This window comes from Indicator indicator, chromosome Z (assembly GCF_027791375.1).
Source record: "Indicator indicator isolate 239-I01 chromosome Z, UM_Iind_1.1, whole genome shotgun sequence".
Classification (NCBI taxonomy): Eukaryota; Metazoa; Chordata; class Aves; order Piciformes; family Indicatoridae; genus Indicator; species Indicator indicator.
This window is the reverse complement of record NC_072053.1, coordinates 42142068-42166343: the sequence shown is the minus strand read 5'-3', so window position 1 is coordinate 42166343 and position 24276 is coordinate 42142068. Positions and strand designations below refer to the sequence as shown.

General features: G+C 37.5%; 1 protein-coding gene across 1 annotated transcript in view; it reads left to right on the top strand.

Moving 5' to 3' along the window:
- MPDZ (multiple PDZ domain crumbs cell polarity complex component) overlaps nt 1–24276 on the top strand; it is a 102226-nt gene that overhangs the window by 38772 nt on the left and 39178 nt on the right. The window contains exons 9-21 of the mRNA XM_054398258.1: nt 325–517; nt 1821–1914; nt 3472–3556; nt 4348–4494; nt 5133–5300; nt 6190–6375; nt 7721–7930; nt 9500–9616; nt 12158–12292; nt 15149–15436; nt 16252–16375; nt 19819–20017; nt 23477–23518. Coding sequence (XP_054254233.1) covers nt 325–517; nt 1821–1914; nt 3472–3556; nt 4348–4494; nt 5133–5300; nt 6190–6375; nt 7721–7930; nt 9500–9616; nt 12158–12292; nt 15149–15436; nt 16252–16375; nt 19819–20017; nt 23477–23518 — 1988 coding nt within the window. The remainder of the gene's footprint in view (nt 1–324; nt 518–1820; nt 1915–3471; nt 3557–4347; nt 4495–5132; nt 5301–6189; nt 6376–7720; nt 7931–9499; nt 9617–12157; nt 12293–15148; nt 15437–16251; nt 16376–19818; nt 20018–23476; nt 23519–24276) is intronic.

Here is a 24276-nt window from a genome sequence, read left to right as displayed (position 1 = left end):
ATGGAGATGGCTCAAGTAGCTGAGCAGCCAGTCTGTGCTGCATCCTATCACACATTGCAGAGCAAATCTGCCTGGCCCCACTGTGGTAGGCACCCAAAGCACTTCTTCCCATCTAGCTGCAGTACTGGTTGTTACCTAGCCAGTGAAAATGCTTAAGTGTATCTAATGTCATTAAATTGTCCATGGTTTTGTTACTGTCCTTCTGCTTGCTTTGCTCTCAGGTTAACAGCTGCTGTGAACTCACCATGTTCTTTTGCAGTGGATGTTTATTTTATTTTTTTCTGAGTGGTGTCTTGTGGGCTGAAAAGCTGCTTAATCTTGCAGGTGGATGGAACAAATCTTCAGGGGTTTACTAACCAGCAAGCAGTTGATGTTTTGCGGCACACGGGTCAAACAGTTCGGCTCACTTTGATCAGAAGAGGGCTTAAGCAGGAAAATGATATTCAGCCGGAAGACTTCAGTGCTGCTGTCGAAAAGGACTTACTGTTCCAAACAATAGATAGCAGCACAGCTAAAGGTAATTAAAACTGCCTTTGCTTTAAAGTTCACTTGAAACATTTTTCTTCTGAGTTGCAGAGTGGAAATAAAATAGGCTAGATTAATTCTGTGTAGCTGTTACTGGTGGCAGAGCTGTTATACATGAGGTTTGATTAAGCTTTTAGACACAGCGGTATTATTTACTGTATTTTCAAAGTGAGTGATGAAAGCTCTGCACTGTATTGCACTTGTGGCTGAGTTGCTTCAAGATTTTGATTCTGTAAATCTCCAAATGGTAAGAAGGCAGTGAACATTTTATTTGTGCTCCAGGGTGAGAGCTGCATTCAAGAGCAATAAAAGTGATACCCACCACAATGAGCAAAAGCAATTCTTGGTTGCTTTTGCTCTTGTGTGTCAGGGTCACAACCCAGAGGCATGAGAGGAGCAGCCCGTATCACTAAGTAACTAATAATCTGATAAGGTATTAATTATATATATGTACAAGTTCAGAAGCCAATAACCAATATTAGTTTTGTTGCTGATGATAGGAGATTAATGAAACTTAATCTTCCACTGTCGAAATCTTCAAGTATATGTACCAGATCTTGAAAGTCAGTGTGTTTGAACGAAATACCTGCACAGGGGCTGGATACATGAACAGATTTTTTGGTTTTGGCTACTTGTGTTACAAGTTGATGTCAGCAAAAGTATATCACAACTCAGAGACAGAGTCATAATCCCCACCTCGTGCAAGATTTTGAAAGACTCAGGAGTATGTCACCTGTATGCTATCTTCTTATTTTCACCTTCAGCAAAAATTACAGACGAAATCCTCAGAAATTACCCTTTCTTCAGCCTTCTTCAGAAGTGACCAAGACAGTTGCCATCCAGCAACATACCTAACAGAACTCTGTAGAAAGAGAGGTTTTCCACAAGTGAAAGACCTGTGAGATATGCAGGTCTCCCAAGTCTGTAGCATTTTATTTTTTCAGTGTCAGCTTCCTGATTTGCACAGAGGAAAGAAAAGAAAAAAAAAGATAGTACAAGACTGCTAAGGAATGTGATATGTTTTCCAGTAGCTTTTCCTTGAATCATAGAAATGTAGCTACTCGTGGTTACTTCACAGAAAAATTCACTGGAGAAGGCAAAGCAGGCAGATGAAATGGAAGATAAAATGTCTTTAAAATAAGACATTTCTTCTGGGCTTCACGTGCCAGATTGTGTTTGCCAAATGGATTCTGTGAAGTCCAGTAGAAGAATCTGTGAGTGCCCTGAGGCATACCTGTCAGCTTGGTGAATAGTTTAACACATAAAATAGCTAAAAAGGCTTCTTCTTTTACCAGGTAACAGTGAAACAGAACAGGGATCCCCATCATTGCCATGCAGTGCCAGTGTGGTAAATACTGGAGAAAACATGAAACAACAGGAAACAGGTTCTTAACATCTGATATTTTATTCTATGAAAATACACTTGGGTGTGCTTACACAAAGATCAGATAGATGTTTGTGTTCTTTTCCATCTCCTCTTTGCTGTGTAGCTGAAGTACATCTACAAAGTAATTGTATGCTTAAGTATGTACTACTGAGTGTTGTAAGATCGTTCAGTACTGTATGTGTCTGGAAATAGTTGTGTCAAAGATGCCACATAAAGAAACCTGCTTTTGCTACATGCTCAGCCCTCTTTTTAGTCTGTTTCTGTGTTTCTACTCTTTTCGTTTTAGCTGTGTATTAAACATTTCCATCCTCATTCCCCAGCATGCCTTACCTTTCCAACTGCTTGCAGCAGCCCAGCCACAGTTCCAGATAAACTTCCTTTTCACAAATTCCTGAGCTTGCATTCATTTTGATCTGTGTTCTCTGGTAACGTTTGAAATTCAGTTAGTTCTGGTGCACTGATATGCTCTGACTTTTCCCATATTGAACATCAGTGAGAGTCAAGAACTTAAACTTGTAACAAAGTTTCTAGTTTTTGCCTGTGACAAATACTCAGATCTGAAGAGGCTGATGCATTATGTAAGTACACCACAGACCCGTGGATCTTTAATACACAGTATTGATAAATATCCTGTGTTTGCTGGTTGTTGAATCTAAATGCAGCTTTTTTTGTTTCCTGCTGTAAACATGGTGAGCAAGAGGAAAACGAGCAGGAGAAAAGCATTTCTCTGTCTTTTTCATCTTACAAATAAGAGTTGCTGCAGTTTACTGCCTAGCCTATCATGGTTATTTTAAACAGCATCAGTACTTTTCTCCTTTCCATCCCTTCCAATGTCATTGCTGATAATAGAATTAGAATTTTTTCTCATCATATGTGTGCACATTAAGTGACTCTAACACCCCTCCAAAAAAAAGCCAAAACAAACAAACAAATCCCCACAAAAAAAAAAAAAAAGGGAAAAAGCAAAAGAGATTGGACTTGCATTTTCTCACTACCATGTAGTGCCTACAGTTTCAAAAAAATCTTTTACAGTTGTGATCATAATTTAAAAAAAAACAAAACCTCCAGATTATGTTTGAAATCTGTCCTTGAACACAGTAAAATACGATCTGTCTGAAAGAATCAGGATGCACTGTCACTTACGTAAGTATTTAGGCCATCCTCCTCAGTCAGTCTGATCTACTTACATACAATCTGGTTTGACAAATGCCTGGAACATACACATTAACTTTTTTCTTTTGGTCAGTGCTCCTTGTCTTGTTAAGTTACACTTAATTCACTCAACATTGAGACTAATTGTGTCCTTTCATCCCAGCCATGCTAAACTTCTTGACTGAACTTTGTGTCTTTCAAAATACGCAGTTGGTTTTTTGGGGTGGGATCTAATACTGTTTTGCAAGTTTTTCCTGTGGTGAGATAAAGCATATAGAATTTTTCAGTCATATTTAGGAGACTTCCAGCATCATGGATGAGGTAGTCTTGCATGGTCCACATACTTTATCTGTTGTAGGAATAGATGCAACATTTTATTTTCTGTCACAGTAATGTCATACATAACTTTTAGATTTCCAGATAACTACTACAGAAGAAGCAGCTACGAAGACAAAATGGCAGAGGATTATGGGTTCCAATTACGAAATAGTGGTGGGTGAACTTTGATTACTCCTAGTAAATGCCCATTCGTCTGTCCACCTGTTATGTTGCTAACATACAGAAATATGTTTGTATTGCATTTTCTACTTTGTTTATAAAAACTGTACATATATTCCTTAACATGTGGATACTGCTTATTTTGATTGTAGATTTGAATTACATGTACATTTTTCTGTATTGATTTTAGTAAAATAATTATAGTCACACTGACTATGGGTAACGTTTCACAGGTTCCCTAGCTTCAAAGGGAATAAATGTATATTAAGAGAAAAAAATATCATTAGTTAAGGTCCTTTCATTACCTAGAACTTCAGGTTACTGATTAAAACTTCCCACCCATACTGAATACTGAATGAATTGTTTGATGTAATTATCTAAATAACAGGTAGTACATTTAGTGTAGATACATTTGAAAATCAGTATCTGAGTTTAGGAGTTACTTCATTGTCGTAACTCAGAGCTAGAGTCCCTGCAAAAGTATGTATTATTAGATGCATTGTTGTCCTATTGTCCTATTGGGCATTTGAGCATGTACAGTTCCCACTAGTTTATCCTCAAGTATTATATGATCAGTTTCAATTTGTACCTGGATGTCCAGTTTTTTTTTACCTGACAGGTTTCTTTTTCACCCGACTGTTCATTTTTTACCTGACTTGTTGTGTTACACATCACATTTCTAGTTTTTCACTTCTGTGATATTAACCTCACTGTAAATTGAAATGGAAATTAACAGATATGGTTGTAAATATGTCAAAAGTAACCATTTCTTAATTTCATATTAGATGGCTGTAGTTAACAAATTCAGTGAAAGCAGTGGGTTAGGGATAAGCCTTGAAGCTACAGTGGGACATCATTTCATCAGATCTATCTTACCGGAGGGGCCAGTTGGGCGAAGTGGCAAGCTGTTCAGTGGAGATGAGCTGCTGGAAGTAAGAAAAAAATACTACTTTATCTTAGTTTATATTCAGAAGGATTTATGGGCAGTGACTTGCTTCTCATAGGTTTTGACTTTGGGAGCGCAGCGTATCTAACTGTGTACCAGTTATAATCAGAAATGCTTGAGCAGTCCCTTTGTATGTACTTAGACATGTTTGTGTGGATGCTTACATTAATTTCTCAGCTGATAGCTGATTTTCAGATACAGCTCAAGGGCAGAAGAAAAAAAATACCTAGCAAAAGCATTAAGATTTAATAAGAATATCCTTACACAGTGAAGAGACTAAAGACCTTTCTACTTTTATAAATAGTTTTCTTAGAATTAAAGTGTTAATTTTATTGACATGAATGTAATAAATATGAATTGACAGTGTGGGGTTTGTAGAATGGTGTCATGCAATTTATAGGACTATCCATTCAGTGCAAAGCATATTGTAGTGCTGATTCTGAGCACCAAACTGAGTAGAAATTGTGGGTTGACAGTGAACATTAGTGTTGTGGTTTGTTTGTTGGGTTTTTTTTTCCATTTTCTAAAAATGAGATGATTAGTGAGTTTTTTTTAAATTAGTTTTTGTTCATTGTACTTTTAAACACTGTGCGTATTCTAAACACTGCATCTTTATTTATTGAGGTGAATGACATCTCTTTGCTTGGAGAAAACCACAAGGATGTCATCAATATCTTGAAAGAACTCCCTATTAAGGTGACAATGGTGTGCTGTCGTCCAGTAGCTCCCCCCATCACTCAACCAGAAGTACTGGAGAGTATAAGTCTATCTGAGATTCAGCTCACAGAAAAGGTATTTTGTCTTAAAAAAAATCACTGAGAAAATGTCTGTTTCCTTTTAAAAAAAACCCATCAGTTAAAGTTCTTTTGCAAGATTAGAAGTATGTTCGAACATATTAGAACTTTGGATAAATAAATAGAAAAAGGCAAATTATGCTCATCATCTGTACTTCAGGTCTCCAGTATGTCAGTCCTATCTACACAAGGTAAGGCTGTGAGCTGTGGTGGTGTGGCAGACTGAACTGTATTTCCTTTAGTATCTGAATACATTTAATCTGGTTTGAAGTTTTCTTTCTCGGTTTGTATTGTGCAGAACTCTTCATGTATTCACTAGCAGAGATACTTCAATCACTCGTTAGTGCAAAATTCTAGGCAGTCTGGTGTACTAAATATGTAGGAATGTCCTGCAGTATAGTATGAAAAGGGACATTATTTTTAATCCTGAGGTTTTGTCAAGGCACCAAATTCAGCTTATATGTACTAAGCTTTTCTGTGAAACAAGAAAACTGAAGAAGATACTTTTGTTCATGAATATGTGTGTGTTTTCATCTTCTAAATGCTCTGAATCCTGTCAGTGCTACTATGTTTAGATCAAGGCATGTTTTTAGATGTACTGTTTAGTAGGTATTTCCTGTGTATTTGGATACATCTACTATGGAAGTTTTGTGAAGTTTTTTAGTTTTACAGGAATTCCATTTAGAGATACATTTTCTGATGAGCAATTTCATATACTTTTTGTTGCAAGAGTTTGTGAATTCTGTCCTAAGCTTATCAGACATGCTCGGAAAGAGAGTGTTTAGATAGACGTTACTTAGTTTTATCTTTTTCTTTGGGAACAGATTTGTGTCTGCAGCTTCAAATACAATTACATTGCATTGGTGAACATTTACTGTTTCTTGCAGGCTCACATAGATCTTGGATTCATTGGCTCCTCAGAAACAGAGGGAACAGCTTTGGAAATAGCTGAAGATCGTCAGAGTATGGAAGAGGTGCAAAGTTCATCTTTGGCAATGTGGGAAACAGAAGTACAGCACATTGAACTAGAGAAAGGGAGTATGGGACTTGGATTTAGCATATTGGACTACCAGGTAAGTTCCACGCTTTTTTCTTTTTTTTTCTTAGTAGAGGACAAAATACTTTGTATTATTTGGATCTCACAATATGAGATCTATATGTGTAAATACATATTTTAAGGGTTAATGGAAACCAAGCAACATAGTAAAGCTAAAGGAATGTCACTATTAGTAGGCATGCCACTTATTCCTCTTTGTGTATCAATACATTACTTATTCAAAAAGTAATAAGGCTTCAATACATTACTTATTCCTCTTTCTGTATCAAGACTGGTCTGGAAAAACAGATAATATGCAATATACTGGGGTCTTAAAAAAGGTCATCTTTTAGTATCCTGTTGGCAGTGAATGATGTCATCAGAATATTTGGGCATTTAGCCATGCATTTAGCCATGCATTTTGCACCTCCAGTGAGGTACTTAGGGTAAGATCCAATAAAGGACTTAAGTACTTAAAGCAGGATTTACTCAAATCCAGAACTCCAATTCTGAAGTCCCTTTTTTTAGCTGCTGTCTGTCCAGGATGTGCCTAAATGCCTCCATTCATTTAGTGTTTGACTTCAAAATTCCTGGGTATCTTAAACAGTGACTCTTGATGTGTGCCAATGAACAGCTCACTGGCTGTTTCCTGCCTGTTCTTGGTCAGGAGCCCACAAAAAATGTTCCTGCTGCTCCTGGTTATCACAGTAGACATATTTTTATCTGACTTCAAGTAATTTCTCCTCACAAAGGACAGTATAGGCTTTTGGCCTGTGGTGCTGCAGGACCCAACCTTCTCCTATGTCTCTGCTGAATCTTGTCCATAAAAGTGTATGCATTTTTATCTGGAGGTCACTTCCAGGTGCTAATTATGACCACGGGGCACTGATTAGAAATAACCTGTGCCTCAGTAGTGATTTCACAGAATCACAGAAACGCTCAGGTTGGAAAAGACCCTCAGGGTCACCAAGTCCAACTGATAACCCTACTCTACAAGGTTCACCCCTAAACCATATCCCCAAGCCCCACATCCAGACAACCCTTAAACACATCCAGGGTTGGCAACTCAACAACCTCCCTGGGCAGCCCGTTCCAATGCCTGATCGCTCTTTCCGTGAAATAAGTTTTCCTAATGTCCGTTTGTATTTGCACACTGATAAAGCTGACATTAAGTGTACTTTAATAATCTGTAGGATAAGGACACTTAAATCACTGAGGTGATTGTTTCATAAAAACTGTCATGCAGTGTCATCTAAAGTGTTAATGTAGTGAAAACTATCTCTAGCAATGCTTTTGGGTTATTAAAAGCTCATGCACAAAAATTAGCCCCTCAAGACTTAGAAGAGTAAGTAAAATGAAGTGTTTTTCTTTTATTTTTCTAGGATCCTGTTGATCCAGCAAACACTGTAATTGTGATTCGCTCATTAGTACCTGGGGGTGTGGCTGAGCAAGATGGCAGACTTCTTCCTGGAGATCGGCTTATGTTTGTCAATGATACTAACTTGGAAAATGGCAGCCTTGAAGAAGCAGTACAAGCACTGAAAGGAGCCCCAACAGGAACAGTTAAGATAGGAGTTGCAAAACCACTGCCTGTAAGGATTGGGGAATTCGATGAGTGCTTTTCATGTCATTTTGGTCCATGATGATCCTGACTTCGGCATATACCTTTTGTGCTTTGGAGTACAGCTGGGTGGCTCCAAACATCCAAAAACTGTCTTTAACAGATTCCTGTATGTCCTTGCATGTAGGAGCAGCCTGTGGAGGTGTATAACTGGTGTATTGATCACTGGATCTAGCACACCTGTCTGGCAGCTGGGAAAACATTGAAGTGCCTTGCAACCAGCACAGTCTTTCAGGGTAGCAAGTTGCTAGGCATAATTTCATACACATTACAAAACTCTCTGAATGTGTGCCATGGTGACATAAGGTCAGTTTTATGTGTATTGACTGGAATTCGCCTTTTCCTTTGCTTTGCAAGGTATAGTACTTAAGCAGTCTTTATATTTAGTCTGCATGCTCTATGATTAAACAGTGGTGAGTAGTTTCCAGTTCATATGCCTCAAACTGGTTATTTTAGTGTAGCTATAAATAATTTCATCCTTGATTTTAGGAGGTAGTCTGTAAGGATTAGAAGAATGAAGATGAAGGAGACCTAGGGTTACCAAGATAGTGTTTATGAGTAAAGGTGCTAGTGGACTTGTCCCCCTGTTGTGTTAAATTCAAATTAGGAGAGTCACATTGGTTAACAGCACAATGATCCCTTTCACTATATTTGTAAGCACAAATACAGTCCCTGGAGATAATTTTTTATTTTCATGAAATTATAATCTTCTAATCCTTGTAGATGCAGATACCAAATTTTCATTCTTAGCAGATCTTTCAGAAAGGATGAGAAAAAATTTTGTGAGGACAACTGATACTTATGTTACTAAGAGCTTTGGTACTTCTTTAACTTTCTTTGTTTCATTTTTTGTGGTGAAGACTCTGTGTTACATACTAAAATGTCTTGCAGATCAACATTTTTATACTTAAGAAGATGTCACTGTAAAAGACAAAGTACTGTAAACGTTCAACATTTTCACTTTAATCTGTTACATATTATGCTTGCCACTTAAACATTGCAAATAAGCACTGGGCTCTTTGCAGTATTGGATGAATGCCCCTGGTATCAAATTATGATGGAAAAAGCTGGGCTTTAGAGTCAGAATTATATTTTGTCCTTTTAAATCCATTCCACCTAGCAGATAAAATCTTAAAACCTGGACAGGGAACACAGTGTTTCTGCCTGCTAACAAGATTACTGTGTGGTTAGCAACATTGTAAAGACTGCTGGTATTAGGCTCTTCCCATTTGGAGAGAGCTCTGATGGTAGTTTACTACATGCTTAGTAAGAACAGGAATTGAAAATGCATCTTAGACAAAACTCTGGTGTATCTGGAAAAACCTTTTCATTATTTAAGGTTGTAAAATGAGATGTGAAGGTGAATCCATTCAGGTAAATTAAAAAAAAAAAAAAAGTCTCTTTACATGTCCAGCACTGTGACTGTGATTGAAATGAAATCTTCACTGCATTTGGAATTAATTTTCCTCTAGACCCACACATGTAACGCACACTCTGTGTCCTGGCCACTCACTGAACTCAGAGCTTCTTCTTTCTGCAGTTTTCACCAGAGGAGGGCTATGTCTCTGCTAAGGAAGATTGCTTTTTCTACACTGCCCAGTTACTTGAGGAGGAGGGGCCAGCTGATGTAGCTCTCTTCCATGCTGAGCTGGCTCTGGTTAGTGGCCCAACTTAACAAAGATTTCTTAAGTCTTCTCATTTTGTTATGAAAAGGATTGCGTTGTCAGTGTTCATGCTTATTTTTTAGTGTTTACTGTCACCATCATTCACTAGAGTTGGGCTGGATCCCAGCATGGTGGAAATTGTCATGTGGAGGTTTTGGCTGTTTGCATGAGTTGTGAATCTGGCCTGTGATACATTAGCTGCTAAAAAAAATGGAATTATTTGCTGAAATTTTCAAAAGTGCATGGCTAACTACCTCTTGCATGGACTGACTATCCTGTTGAAAATCTCACTTCATGTAGAGAAATGTTTGTGAACTTATTTTGAAAACAAATCTCTTCACCCATATATCATACATGACATCCGTAGCTTGAAAAGTTGCTTGAACCGTCTTTTTGCATGTAAGCCAACCTTACAAGGAATGCTGTCTGTCTTCAAAAGCTGCGAATGCTTCCTTCTAATAGTATTCTTTAGACTTCAGCATCAATCAGTGATTATGAGATTTGCAAGGTCAAAAGGTGTTCACTTGTACAAACAATACAGCTTACTTGAGCATTTGGTGCCTTACATAGTACAGAAGTTGCCAGTAAGACAAAGATTAAGAAGGCAAAGTAAATAATTTAGACTCTACAAATAAAACAAAAAAACCCAGAATAGAAATATATTCTGATTGTGTCTTCTCATGGGTTTTTTGTGCTGATCAGGGTCTAATTATTGAAGATATTTGGCCCTAATTTTCTAGTGACATGAGTAGGGAACCATTTTCTACTAAATCCCAGAGCGCTTAACTCATTAGGAAAAAACCCCAGAAACTAAAAAAAATGAAAGCAAACAAGAGTCTCCTTCCCAGCCACCTGCCAAACCCCCAAACAAACAAAAACTTGAAAATTAATCCTTTCAATGCAGGAATCTCTGGATTATTGCTTCAAGTGCATTCACTGTTTTTCCATGTATGCAAATGACAGCCTGGTTTTAATAACTAACTTTTAAACAAAACTGCCTATTTTTTTTTTTTTTGTAGTTTGTTACCTTGACACAGTATTTGGATAATAGTCTTTGTGCCTTATTCTGTTTGTTGAGAAGTATGCAGGATCCAGATTATATATTGTAAATATAATTTAGTTTAAAATGTGTTGAAAATATTAGATTAAAACTTAAGTATTTAAAAATTTGACTTCTATCTGTGATTAATATAAAAAACATCAAAATTGTGAAAGAGCAATGAAAATACATAGCAGAAAATAATACGATTAAATTGTCAATACTGTCAATAATCAAAAGTACAAGATAGGAAATTGAATGTGCAGTCACCCAGTTGAAGATGTGTTTGCAGAGTGCACTCATGAGATAGTGTTCTTCACAGCTAAATGTACACTCAGGTTCTGCAAGCCTGTCCCATTTCTTTCACAATCCTTTCTTTGTGCATAGCTTCGGTAGCACTAGTCAGCGTTTTCCTGAGGATGGCTGAGAGTAAGTTACACCAAAGCAGTCTGAATTAGCTGTGAAATCTTCAGGATTGAGACAAAAAAAAATAATCACTTGCACCCCTAAATGGAATCAATATGTTGAATCACAAGAGATTCGTATTGGTATTGTGAATCTGACAGAATGAAATCATGATATGATTAACACAGGTCCCATCTCTGCAGATGGGTACACTTGTTTGATTCATACAACTTATGATATGGGTTCATGGCCACAACAACTTCATGGCTGTGAACTCACTGTGATCATTTTTATTATCATAGACTGTTTTCTTGAGCTCTGACAAGGGAGATGAAATTATAATCAAAATGTAGCATGTCTTTTAGTGCTTAATTTTATTGTAGTATTTGAAAGTGTGTGTGTCTTGGAAAAAATTATACTACATTTAAGGAAAGAAAAAAGGCAAATAATCCTGCACGTGTGTATTCCATGTCTGGAATTCTTTTAAAAATTAGGTTTTTCATGTAAGACAGAAGAATGGCCCATATTAATCTTGTTGTGACATGTTAAATATTTTGGAAATAATAAAAGTATCGTGTCAGATTTTTTTTTTTTATAAATGCATTGGAAAGCATTATTATTTCCAGAGTTTATTTTTTCTACCCTTCTGAAAACAACCTGTGAATCTGGGTGAAGGGAACATTACTAACAGCTGGTACTAAATGATACTCACTGTTTTTTTCTATGCTAATTCTTGTATAAGGAAGAAAAATAAAAAGCCTTAAAGCAATCAAATTGCTGACGATGGGGAGTACAGCAGAATTCACCCTCATGCTTTTTGTTAACAGGCAGGAACCTGCCACGGCCTTGCAACTCATTCCATTTGAGACTCACTTTAATTCAGATATTCTTTGTAACCAGAAGCGGAAATTTTTGCTGTTGCACAAATTTAACTTCAGTGTAAAGCATGAAGGGGGGAAAAAAAAAACCAACCAAACTGAAAAGAAGGAAAGCGGCAGTCAGTATGTAGCAGCTGAGGTGCATGCATTTGCGGCTTATGTAGTGTGAGAGTAACAGATAGCATGGCTGATTGAATTGCTTTTGTTGTTAGGTGGACTCCAGCGAGGCAGATCTAGCGGATGAGTCTGAGGGTGACGTCTTCCAGGCTTCAATGATAGCTGTGCATGACAGTGCTTGTAGCGGTGAGCTGAACTCCGGCTATTCTCTTCCATTGTCAACTCCTAAGGTAAAAAGGAGGATGGTTTTATTGATGAGAAACTTTGACTGCAAGTGTGAAAAGGCTGCATTATTAAATATGAATCATTTTTGTCATCCTGGTTCAAACGGTGCCATTTGTTGCCACGTTAAAGGCAGTTTTGTTTAAGATTGTGTTGGTGTCTTTCAGATGTTTGTATTGAAGAGGGAAGGAGTTAAGAGGTTTGGATTTGTGTTTTGTATAGCCAGATAAAGTATGGTGAGATGTTTATAGTGTTAAAGATGTGGTGAGCAGTCTGCTACAAAACCTTGTTATTACTTCAGAGCATAGTAAAGAATGGTAATAGGAAATAACTGCATTATTTGACAGTATTTTAGGTTTGAAAATCAAGTAAGTTTTCATTCTAAGCTTTGTTTTTGTGCTTTGTAGTTATTATGTTTGCTAGTTCATTTGCTGTGTTCTTGAATTAAATCTTCATAATGGCACTGTAATTAAAAGTAAATCTGTGTATAGTAAACCTCTGATTGCTAGTAAAAGAAAATAAGTTCTTTAATAGTATTACAAAGATCAGTATCTTTTTTATGGCTGGTCACATACCTATAATGACTTGCTTATTTATATCAGAGTTGGTGTTTTGTTTCTCTCCCATCATTTTTCATGCTCCTTCTTTTTCTTGGCAATCTGTAGATTTATTTTGCTAATCCAGTTTTCCAAGGCATTTTTTTAGCAGTCATCTTTTAAAGCAATATTATAGGGATTTCTTCCAAGGTTGTAAGTCTGTAGTCTTGAGTACCTGCTGTTCTTTCCTCTACACCTGAGCAACAGTAACTTACTTTATTCCTTCTGGAATATATTCAGCCCATAGGAGGCACTGGTTAGAAAGCTAAATTCATCTTCTAATGGTTTTCCCAATGCACAGAAGGGCACATATCTGTTTTGCCAGTGAGACAGATTGCATTATTTAACTCTCTAATTGTTACTTAAACAGATTATGCATTTTGCATACTGAGAAGCATTTTATGAGATAGAGGCTGGATTTACATTATATATCATGTTGAAGCTGTAGAAAATCTTATTTTCAGTGTTGACTTAAAAATGGTTTGTATTTTTTTTTTTAAATACATTTCTGTCCATATTTCCCTGTGTGCATGAGTATGAATTGAGTGTAGGTTTTCATCAAGTACCATTTTAAACTCTGTAGTTATGAGCGCCTTCACAAAGTAAACATATCATAAAAATGGGTATTTAAAAAGTGACTTTTTAAGCAAGTGGAATGCATTAAAAAGGAAAGAAAAAAAGCTATTTAATGCTATGAGAAATGCAGGGGTATTTTAGTGGTTTCTGACTGAAGGCAGTTGCATGGTTCTGAATGCCTTTGATGTCGCTTTTGAAATAGGTAATAAAAATACTTGAAAGGTGAAGTGATGCTAGCACTCTAATGAGGCCATATTCCTGAAATCTTGTTTGTCTTCAGAAATTACATCATTGGCTTTTCTTTAAGAGAAACAAAAATAAAACCAGGCATATGCTGCAACTCTAATAGGTGTATATGGCATATGAAATAAATGTTAGGTACAATCTGGGTCTTGTTTTCACTGATTTGAAAATGAATAGCAGACTTAAAAGTAGATCTCCTATCTGTCTTTGAAACCTTATGAGATAATTTAAATAGATTATAGTCATGATGTTCCATTCTCCAAAAGGTAGGAAATTACTTCATTGATTACATTATGCAGATTAGTTGTATTTAGGCTTTGCTCAATTACCTTCTCAGATGTTACTTAAACCACTTATTTCAGGTCAGCCTTTTTTGATAATTGTCTGGGGAGAGAGCAAACATATATGCACTTATTTGAAAGATAAGGGCCTTGATACAAAATCTAGTGAAATACCAAAAACATTTGAGAAATATGTGTTCCTCACATTTTGGAAATGGAATAGAAAAAATAATAGAACCAGTGGATAACAGCTAAGACAGAGGTAGACGTTCTTGTGAATATGTTTACTACATTTCAGAAAAAAATCGCTAGTATTGATATGGAGCCTCTATTTCCACCCTTTGAGTCCTTGATTAATCTTTCTAATACCTAATGGTCTACATGTTTTTAAAATTGCTTGGTTTGAAGGCTGAGCTGGAGAGTATTTGAAAACTACTGAAATCCATTGAAATTCTTGAAATTTGAGACCTTGAAATCTTGAAAGTCTAAATAAATTTTGTGTAGAGAATCCTAACGCTGCAGCCATAATCAATACACTTGCAGTGAGTACTAGCTGCTAAGCTTTGATAACTCCATCACTATATCTCATTGCTGTACACTTCACAACCTCCATGTTTATTTTTTGCTGATATTTGACTGAGTTTGCATTTTCTCCATTTTTGTTTGAAAGGGATACCTTAATGTTTCTACTCAGATGGATGTTTAGATTGTATGTTTATTGTGTCAGCTGCTTGAAATTGCTGTTGGTATGCTAACTGTTCTGAAAGTAAAGACCTTAGTCTTGCAAAATTCTTCCACCTGAAGCAATTGGATGCTTCAGTTTTAATAATTTGTTGGCATTATGTATACTTTGAGAATGTGTAATTAGACACTATTTTGCTGAAGTTAGTGGAGAAATACTGAAGAGTACCAGATCAGAATTTGGCCTTCAGCAGTAACCTACATTCGTTGATTTAAAATAGAAGAAATTGAGGAATCGAGTAAATTTTGTACTAAAATGATATCTACTGAAGACAATGATGTTATAACAAATAAGTTTAAATTCTCTGATACTAGTTTCTGGGTTTTATCTTAAAAATTACACTATAATCTTAAAAATTGTACTATATACTATCTTTTAAATTACACTACAAAAGAATGATTGTTCATTGTTTTTTGTGTTTAACAGTCTGTTGTAGAGGAATGTTCAAATTCCACAGCTGATTTCCATGTATCTAACAAGGATCTGTACAACATGGATCTGAATCAGAGATACAGAGAGCAAAAGTCTGTAGTGGGCAATAACCTGGAAGCTACAACTGGTTTTGCTAAAAAGGATCTTCTGCCTCTGGATGCTTTGGAGGTCAACCAAAATGCAAGTGAAAACACTGCAACGTGGACTAGATCTCAGACAACTGCAGAAATTGCACCAAATACAAGCCTTGCTACTACCATGCAGCTCGATTCCACTGGAAAAGTACGTATTTTATTACTATTTTAAAATAATAATAAAACTAATCTATGGAAAGGCCATATTCCACCATAAAATCTTTTACATAATTTGTTACTGTCGAAACTTTTGACTTAAGATCTACCCAAAACAGGAGACGATTTTTGCATCAAGATAGTCATCTCCCAGAGACTGGTGATAAAAGCATGCTCATATCCCACTGCTGGACTGGAGTGTGCTTGTTGGGCACATCAGGGGAGTTGTCTTAGCTCTTCTTAGCCTCTTCAGAGGGCACAAAGAGGAGGTTCGCAGCTGGAAAACCATCCTAGGAACCCAAGGGGGAGTGGTGTCAACGTCTTACATCCTGTTGTTTGGGCAAAGCCTGCACAGCTCAGCTCACAAAGTAGCCTGTGATGATGCCACAGTGTGCAAACATAATATTCTTTTATATGACAGTCACTGTGATGTGTTTCTTTTTTCTTCCATTGAGTATTTTATGACAAAATTTGTTAAAGAACTGCAATTTGTTAGAAGATCTGCTGCTTTTACACTGGCAGTTGGTCAGGTATCTGTAGTGAATGAATGTAAGAGCCCTTGAATTAATCCAACTAACTGTAAGAATGTAACAGCTGGCCTTAAATTTTATTAAAAGCATACTTATCTGAATGAAACCAGAAACCTCATGTATATCAGTTTGATCTTTGATGGACTGACTGTTCTTGTGTCTATATAAAGGAATCTATTAATTACACACCTAGCTTTTGAATAAACTGAGTTGAGGTCAGTATATCCAATTGTATTTTTCTCTCAGTATTCTGAACTGATGTTTTCCCTTGTGTTAGGATCAAGTGCTTGTAATGGAAAAGAGATGCCCAGTATCTTCAGAGGGAAGTTCCATATCTCTGGATGCAGATAAAAACGTGTATGAGAAGACTATAACTATTGCAAAAGGCAATTCAAGTCTAGGTAAGCTAGCTAACATTTTTTTGTAACCTGCTCAGCATGGTTTTTTTATTTTTTCATATGGTCCCTATGTTTTATTAGTAAAGACTAAGCATTTTCCTTTTAGTGAAGAAAGCATAACAGGGTATTTGTTCTTTGCTGCTCTTGCTGGGCTTGGCTATGATGGCAGGAAATCCATTTGTGTTCAATCTCTCTGAGAATTTTTCCCATAAGGGAGTTCAGTCATTCCTAAATGTTAACAATTTTGATACATTATTTTTTAGTGTCTATACATTTTTACAATATAAATAGAGATATAGCCAAGGAGTGCTGTGGAAGAACACTCTGGTAAGAAAGCTGCAGACTAGAATTTCAAATACATGTAAACATGAAATTACCTTCCTTCCTGAGGATAGTCAAAAGGGTCTGAACATGATACTCTTTTCTTTGCTGCATATTTGTATTTAAATTGTTTGATATTTCTGAAAACCACATTTAATAGGTATTATGTTTAGCTCAATTATATTACCATTTTGTAGAGAATTCCAGAGTTTTATATAATCTGCAGTGTCTGACTTCTGAGCATATTCACTGGAGGCAGGTTTTGGAGCAAACACATACACAACAGATGGAAACATTTTTCAGTGCCCTCTCCTGTCTCTGGTGCAGAGACCAGGTCTCCCTGGACAGTGTGAGGTGGAGCGGAGTGTCAGGATAGCATCCTCCTAGTCAATTGCCCGGAGCCAGCACTGAGGAAGCTTTGAGGTGGGAGGCAGTGATGCTTCCCTCTCATTTGTGGCAAGTGTGTTTATTTGCTTTGGTTTAGGTTTCTGATGCCACTTCTTCTGGTCAGCTGTGTGTCCTTGAAGACTCTGGTGTTGAGTTGGTGTTTTGTGGACACTGTTTGCAGTGATTCCGCAAACGCTTTAAGATGGATTATCCACAGAAAGCACCTTGAAAGCAGCCCATGGGTCCCTTGTTCATAAACAGCCACTACTCAGGACTCCCTTGCTGTGCAGATGTGAGTTGGGTGCTGTGATGCTGTAATTCAGTAGGTCATCACAGTGCTGCCACTGGGGTAAATTGCCCTCTGATGTCTGGATGCTCAGTCTGCCCTATGTCACCTTCCCCTTCATGGTACGCCAGCCTTCAAAAATACTAACTTAGGGTAGGATGCACATTGGCAGACATTATATGCACAAAAAGTAAAGCTTGCCTCTCATATACATGTAGTATGAATGTGAATAGTGCTTTCTGCCAGCTTTTGACTGTAGTCTTTTTCTTCCAGTCTGTGTTCTGGCTTGGGAAGCTGCTTGGGCACAGTGACCAATTTGTGCACATGACTACATTGCTTTCAGTTTTTACAAGAGGAACTAAATCAAGAGCTGTGAATGATGTTGAATGCTGCAGCTGCACCAATTATTTCAGTTGAGAACAGTCATTTTGGTTTTTCTTTTAAACGGTGTCACCCATAGCTTGCAACAGCTCTTCAAATCCAGCCACAGCTGGAGCTCTAACCTTTTGATTGTGATTTTTGAAAGGTAGAGGATGGAGCATCCAGATGCAAAAAGAGCTAAGGGGCCATTGGCACGTGTGATTCATTTGGCAACCTGACAGTAGCATTTTCATTTTTAACCTGAAACTGTAGCTGTACGAAGTATGACATCAGCTTTGAAGATCTCTTGTAATGAGGCTGTCAACATAGAAACTGATGGTTTTTTTTAAAAAAACCTCAGTAATACTATTGTTTGTTACTGGCTTAACCAAGCAGCAAAGTTACGTTCAAGACCTCAAACCACATTTCAGCTGTTTCCTTTGCCATCTGCTTTTCTGGGCTCACTGGCTATTAAACCTGTGTGAGCAGATCTTTCAAGAGGTAGTTACTGGAAGGAGCATGTGAGTGTAAATGCTGCTGCATCCAGTCCAAGATGCCACTTGTAAATACCATCTGAGATGTGCTCAACATTGTAATGTTACTAATCTGAGGGCTAGGTGTCAGACAGTTAAAAGGCAATAAGTTAGTGGCATTGTGTGTCAGTAGCACAAGTTTGGTACACATAAGTTTAAATTTTCTCTGACCACAGATGACATCAATACCTATCAAATCATAAATATAAATCTCTAGGCAGTGGTAACACCATATTGTTTTATCAGGCTGTTTCAGTTTGTAAATTAGGAAAGAGGCGTGGTTCCTTTAAAACATTCAAGTGTGTGAAATTAAGGCACACAGGAGGCCAAATATCACAGTGAGGCTATTATTAAAGAATAGAGTAAACGAAACAGAGAAAGGAAGAAAAAGGAGAGAGAGTGGAAGGGGAAAATGGAGAAGGAGAGAGAGCAGGAGAGAAATTACTACCCCAAGGCTCTTTTCTGTATTTGGCTGAGGGGAGGGGGCAGATGTCCCGGGATTCCTTTCAGCTTGTGATGTCTTCAGCTGGAGGAGGGGAGAGGTCTGACAATCCTGGTGAGTTCCAGCATGTGGTGTGGTCTGTGATGTTTTTCCTCGACTGAACAGGCATAACTTGAGACTTTCATGCTATTTATTGCAGCTACACCTGGCCCTGCACTCTAGTCACATTACAATGCATATGTGACTTCCAGGTGTCACTTCTGGCGGGTCTTCCCTGTGTGCTTGCAGGGGTCATCAGGGGCCTCCACCCCTCCTTGCCTCCCACCTGTTCACCACACCCACACCAGAGCAGTAGTGGTCTTACCAGGACAACCATCCACGATGTGCTTATCTTTGTTGCATGTTCCAGGGGGTCTTTCCACCACACCACCTGGGCAGCTGCTCTCTCAGTGGGCAGAGATGACACATCTTATGTTTGTTGAGACACTTGTCAGTTCTTGATGTAATCAACATCCTCCCCAGGTGATTTGCACATTCAGAGAAAGGCATCTCTCACAGGCTAATATGAAGTGCATCAGGAAGACTGGGTTTGCAGTTTTTTGAAAAGACAAGCCTTCATGTCCATATACCAAAGTACTGATGTACATGTATTCCTGTGTCTAAGGTTATTGGGCAGTTCCTTGCTACTTCCTTCTACTTTTTTAGACAGCTGTGTTGTTCTCAACTATAAATGGGTGTGAGTTTATATTTAGTATGTAAACTCAGTCAACGATCCAGAAGAGTGGTAAATTTGACTTTTTTAGAAGCAATTTCATTAGGTTTTGTTTATTTTCTGCTTAAATATTCCTTTGCCTTAGGTATTATATTTTTAATATTGAGCCTGGTATGCGAAAATGGTAGAAGGCAGAGATACCATGATGGTGATTTGTGACTGCTCTCTCCAGTTGTGAAGAAGGAAGCACTGAGGAGAATAAGAGCAGTGTTTATAGGCTTGCTGAGAGTGGCATGTCATCTGCCTGGCTTTTACTTTGCCTGCCCCAGTTTATATTTTATTTCTTGGCACTCAGAGCTAGGGATCAAAGTTGTTAATAACTCTTTTATGTGTTTTTCTCTATAGGGATGACAGTAAGTTCCAATAAGGATGGCTCAGGAATGATAGTCCGCAGCATCATCCATGGAGGCTCAATAAGTCGTGATGGACGGATTGGTGTAGGGGACTGCATCCTGTCCATTAATGAAGAGTCAACCACAAACTTAACCAATGCGCAAGCCCGGGCTATGCTGAGGAGGCATTCACTCATTGGACCAGATATAAAGTAGGTAAAGCTAGGTGATGAATTGTGGTAGGAAGAGACTAATAATCAGAATTTGGTTGTGTATGCCAGTTACTCCAAATAAAATTTTGTTTCTTCTTACAACTTAAATTTGCCTTTAAATTGCAGCTTCAGATGGATAATTCACCTTCAGATTACAGTTTCATGAGTTTCAAAATGAAAATCAATTGTGTAAGAGGCTGTGAATGTTCTTAGAAGACTATCTTTAGTTCTTACTAAAGACTTCTTACTACTATCTTTAGCAATCACCTTCATTACTGCCCTGCCTGGTTTTGTTGAAAGAATGGGATCAATCAGTTTTGCATTTGTAGTGTGACCCTTTAGAAGGTAAGGATTTTCTCAAGGTGTTTGTATTTGATGAAGGTGAACTGTTGTTGCCATTCCACAAGTAATTTCATTTAATGAAGATCTTTATAATGGATTTCGGTTTTGACTCCCAAAGAAAAAGTATGACACATGATGTTAATGCAAAAAAGTAATACTTAAAATATTTTGGGTTCATCTGTGACAAGCAGTAGAAACATGTTTTGTGAATTCACTTCCAAGTTTTTATTAGTACATATGAAGGCGCTATTGCTCTAATGCATAAATACCACCTCTTGGGAGTACTACTTTAAGCTTGCAGTGATAAATGCAACTTCTAAAAAATCTGCTTGATTGATGAGAAGGTTTCTTCGCAGGTTAACTGAATTGGCAGAATTTTAACTTTCCCTTCTCTCTAGCCATCGTTGTTGTGGAGTTAATTTTTCCCACATGTCCCATCTGGAAATGGGGCTGTTCTTAAGCTTGTGGGTTCTACTCTAGACACAGCAATGCTGAATTTACAGCTCCAAAAATCTAGGAAGTTGAGTTTCTCAAACCTGTGACAATATGGATTTGGTCAGACATGCAAGTGTGAGATGCTAATAATACAAGCCTCTACTTAATTCAGAGGTTTCTGTCAGTTCAAAATAGATTGCAGGGCATTCTGTTCTTCCCCAGCTTTGAAAAGGCGTGGCATTTTAGGAACAGGAATTCAAACTGTCTTCACTGTGGGTGGTGCATTTAATTGTCTGCCCCATAGCTGTCATGCTTTTACGATTCTGAGTTAAAGGAAGCTTGTTTAAATAAAGAATTACATTGTTGTCAATGCTGCCATGAATATGAGTGAGCCAGTGCTGATAAAACGTCTCATTGATTATTATGACTGCCACATCTGACATCAGTTGGTATGTGTGCATGCATGTGTCTGTATATCTGCATAGACAAATGCTACTGCATCATTCTTCTCTGAGGAAGCTTTTATTAGTGTAGTGATTAAATCTATAATTTGTGATCATACACGTGTTCATTATTTGTGCTTACACTCTTATAGCTGCTGCATTTTACACTGTGTGACTATAAGTTTTGTTTTGTAGTCTTAGTCTTCTGCAGATATGTTGGAAAACCCAAAATCTCATCTTAGGTGTGAATATTCAGATTTTCCAGAGAAAAGGGTATCACCTTTCTGGAAGATCTCACAGAATAAGGACGATTGTTATTTGTATTCTTGATTAGGTTATTTATCTTTTGGTTTATATTCCTATTCTTTGGTGCATTCCCATGATAAGGGCTTTAAGTGAAGCTGACATCTGCATTTCAAAAGACTGAAAGACCAAATGCTTTGGTATCTTCTCAACTACTCTTGCCATAAGGACAATACTTTTGCTCTTATAGAGTATTGATACAAAACAATTCAGCATAATTAAACTTTTCCATAATTTGTAATGTCAGGACCAGTACAGGATCCCAGAAAAATACTTTGATACAAACATGTGGGTCATGTCTCAAATGAAAAATTTGGAGATACGAAACATTATCTCACTATAGTTCTTCCTGTTTGCTGAGAGGGATACAGCTATATAGATGTCATTTCAGAGCTAATGAGGTACACCAGGATGCAGGAGTTGTAATTTGAGGGCCATCATTTTAAATAACCAGCTTGAATCTCTTTGGTGTCTTCCTCAGGAAACAAAGGTTCATAAGAATTCAGGTGTGGCCACCTAGATATCATTCCTTTTTATCCATACAGGACTGCAGTGTTTGCAGTGAATATGCAGCAGTCACAAAAAATGGGAAAGGAGTCCTTAGGAGCAGAATGAGTGAGCCCTTCCAGAAATGACAATATTTGAGTGGTGAAGGAGTGTCTAGTTTACAGCAAACTTTCCCCTTGATAATGAGTGTGACATATACGTTATAGGATACACGTTACCCAGCTCAGGTCAGCTACCCCAGCTTTTACCCTGCCCAGCTTAGTATCCTGGCTGACTCAAAACTGCTAATGGTGTGCATACCATGGCTAGCCTGTGATTCCATCCAAGTGAGACTGACACACAGAGTTCCCCCTAAAAGTGATTATGCAGAAGTATTTTAATTTCATATAATTGTAGCAGTAGTGTTCTTCTCATAGGCTGTGTGTTATGGTGTTTCCAGTTGAAGACAAGACGATTCTTAGTGTGAAAGGCAAAAGCATTTATTGCCTAAGCAACTAAACAAAGTACTAAGCAAAAGCTGAAGTGTAAGCCTAAGCCTAAAGCCAAAGCCTACTACTCTGTTACATAGTCAGCTTCTATACTTTTCTAATACAGAGCTGTCACATCCCAGTTGGCTATCCTTTCACTGACATGGGTCCAAGCAAAGCATACAATAGGTTAATACTGACAAACAAGCTTCTCAGCATAGCCAGTCAACTTCTGCCTAGTCTTTCTCTTCAGGTACAAGATGTTTACATTCTTTCCAACTCAAAGAAGAAACATGGCCTTCTCAAAAGTTGTTCAAAGGTTTTCTGTCTTCCTACAATTTCAAAGCTGTGTTTCAGTGTCAAACATGATTTACCGAGAAGACATAGAGCTGTTCTTGACACATAAAGGCTTTGTTTTATTTTATTTTATTAAAGGATATGTGATTTTGAATAGCTCAAGAAGTAGCAGTCTGAGTTTAAAACTTAGGTATTGAACTTTTTTATACTTTTTGTTCCGGATGTGTGGCCTTACCAGAAGGCAGTGTGCTTCACTTCTCATTCTACCTTGCCAGGAGCGCTTATGTTTCTGTAATAATAGCCAGGATTTTGTGCTCAGCAGCAGCTGCTTGTAACATCTGTGAGAGAATTACAGAACTGTATCAGAATTCACCTGCTTAAAGTGTGGGGATGAATTCCTGATCAAGAAATAAAAGATAGATTGCAATTCCATTTTCATGCTTAATAATCACTGCTATACACAACAGTAAAGAGCACATGCTTTCTGGGGGAGGTGTAGTTGAAGCAGAAGTGGAACAAGGAAAGAAAAGGAGAAGGAGAAAGAAAACAGAAAAAGGAGCTCACACTTTCAACTATATAAGTATGTCTCTCTCATTCAGTGTGAGACATTGACATTTGTTAACACCATTGTAAAAAGATGCCGCATCATATGCTTCACATTCTAGATCTTCTCCAGCACCTGCTGATGATCAGGCCCTCTGTTATGTGTGAGTATTTGCGATTCAGAAACTTATTATGGCTCTGTGTTGCAACTTGTCTGTAAAATCATTCCATGCTTTTGTGACATCTATAGTAATGTCAGGGATATATCCAGATATAGGTACATATTGTCTGTTTGTATATGTGTGTGCATGCACATGTGGATGTGTATATATATTCTTTTGCAAAAGTATGAGAGTGTGTGTACACATACGTATATACATGTCTTTAAAATTTAAGAATGGAGCATACTTCATAAGACTTGAATGAAAACGCATGTGTTCTAAAGAACTATTGCTAATATTTTTAAATTTCGCCTATGACAGCCACCCCAAATTTGCTCAGAATGTGTGTGTGTGTGTACAGGGTTCACTGCTAGAACTGGCATGAGTAAAATGTCCTGATATCTGGATTATTCTCAGTGTCATATTTTCTGTGGCACTTAGATTTTATTTCTTTCACGTATAAAAAAGGTTCAAATTAGACCTTAAGTGTTGATGACAGTAATTTGTCCTGAGCACTTTCTGTTTTTTGTTATTTGGTTTGTTGGTTTTTCAAGATTTTGTGTGGCTTTTCAGTCAAGCATGTGATAAATGTTCCTCTATGCTGCATGCAGTGTTGTGTTTACGAGGTATTTTCATGCACACACCCTTTGGTGTTTCCATTGTCACTGCTTTAATTTCTAGTTCATATCACTGCAGGGAGGAGGGTAGTTGTAGCTCTCAAGAGAGGACACTAGAACACTTTCTTCTTCAATCTGTATAGC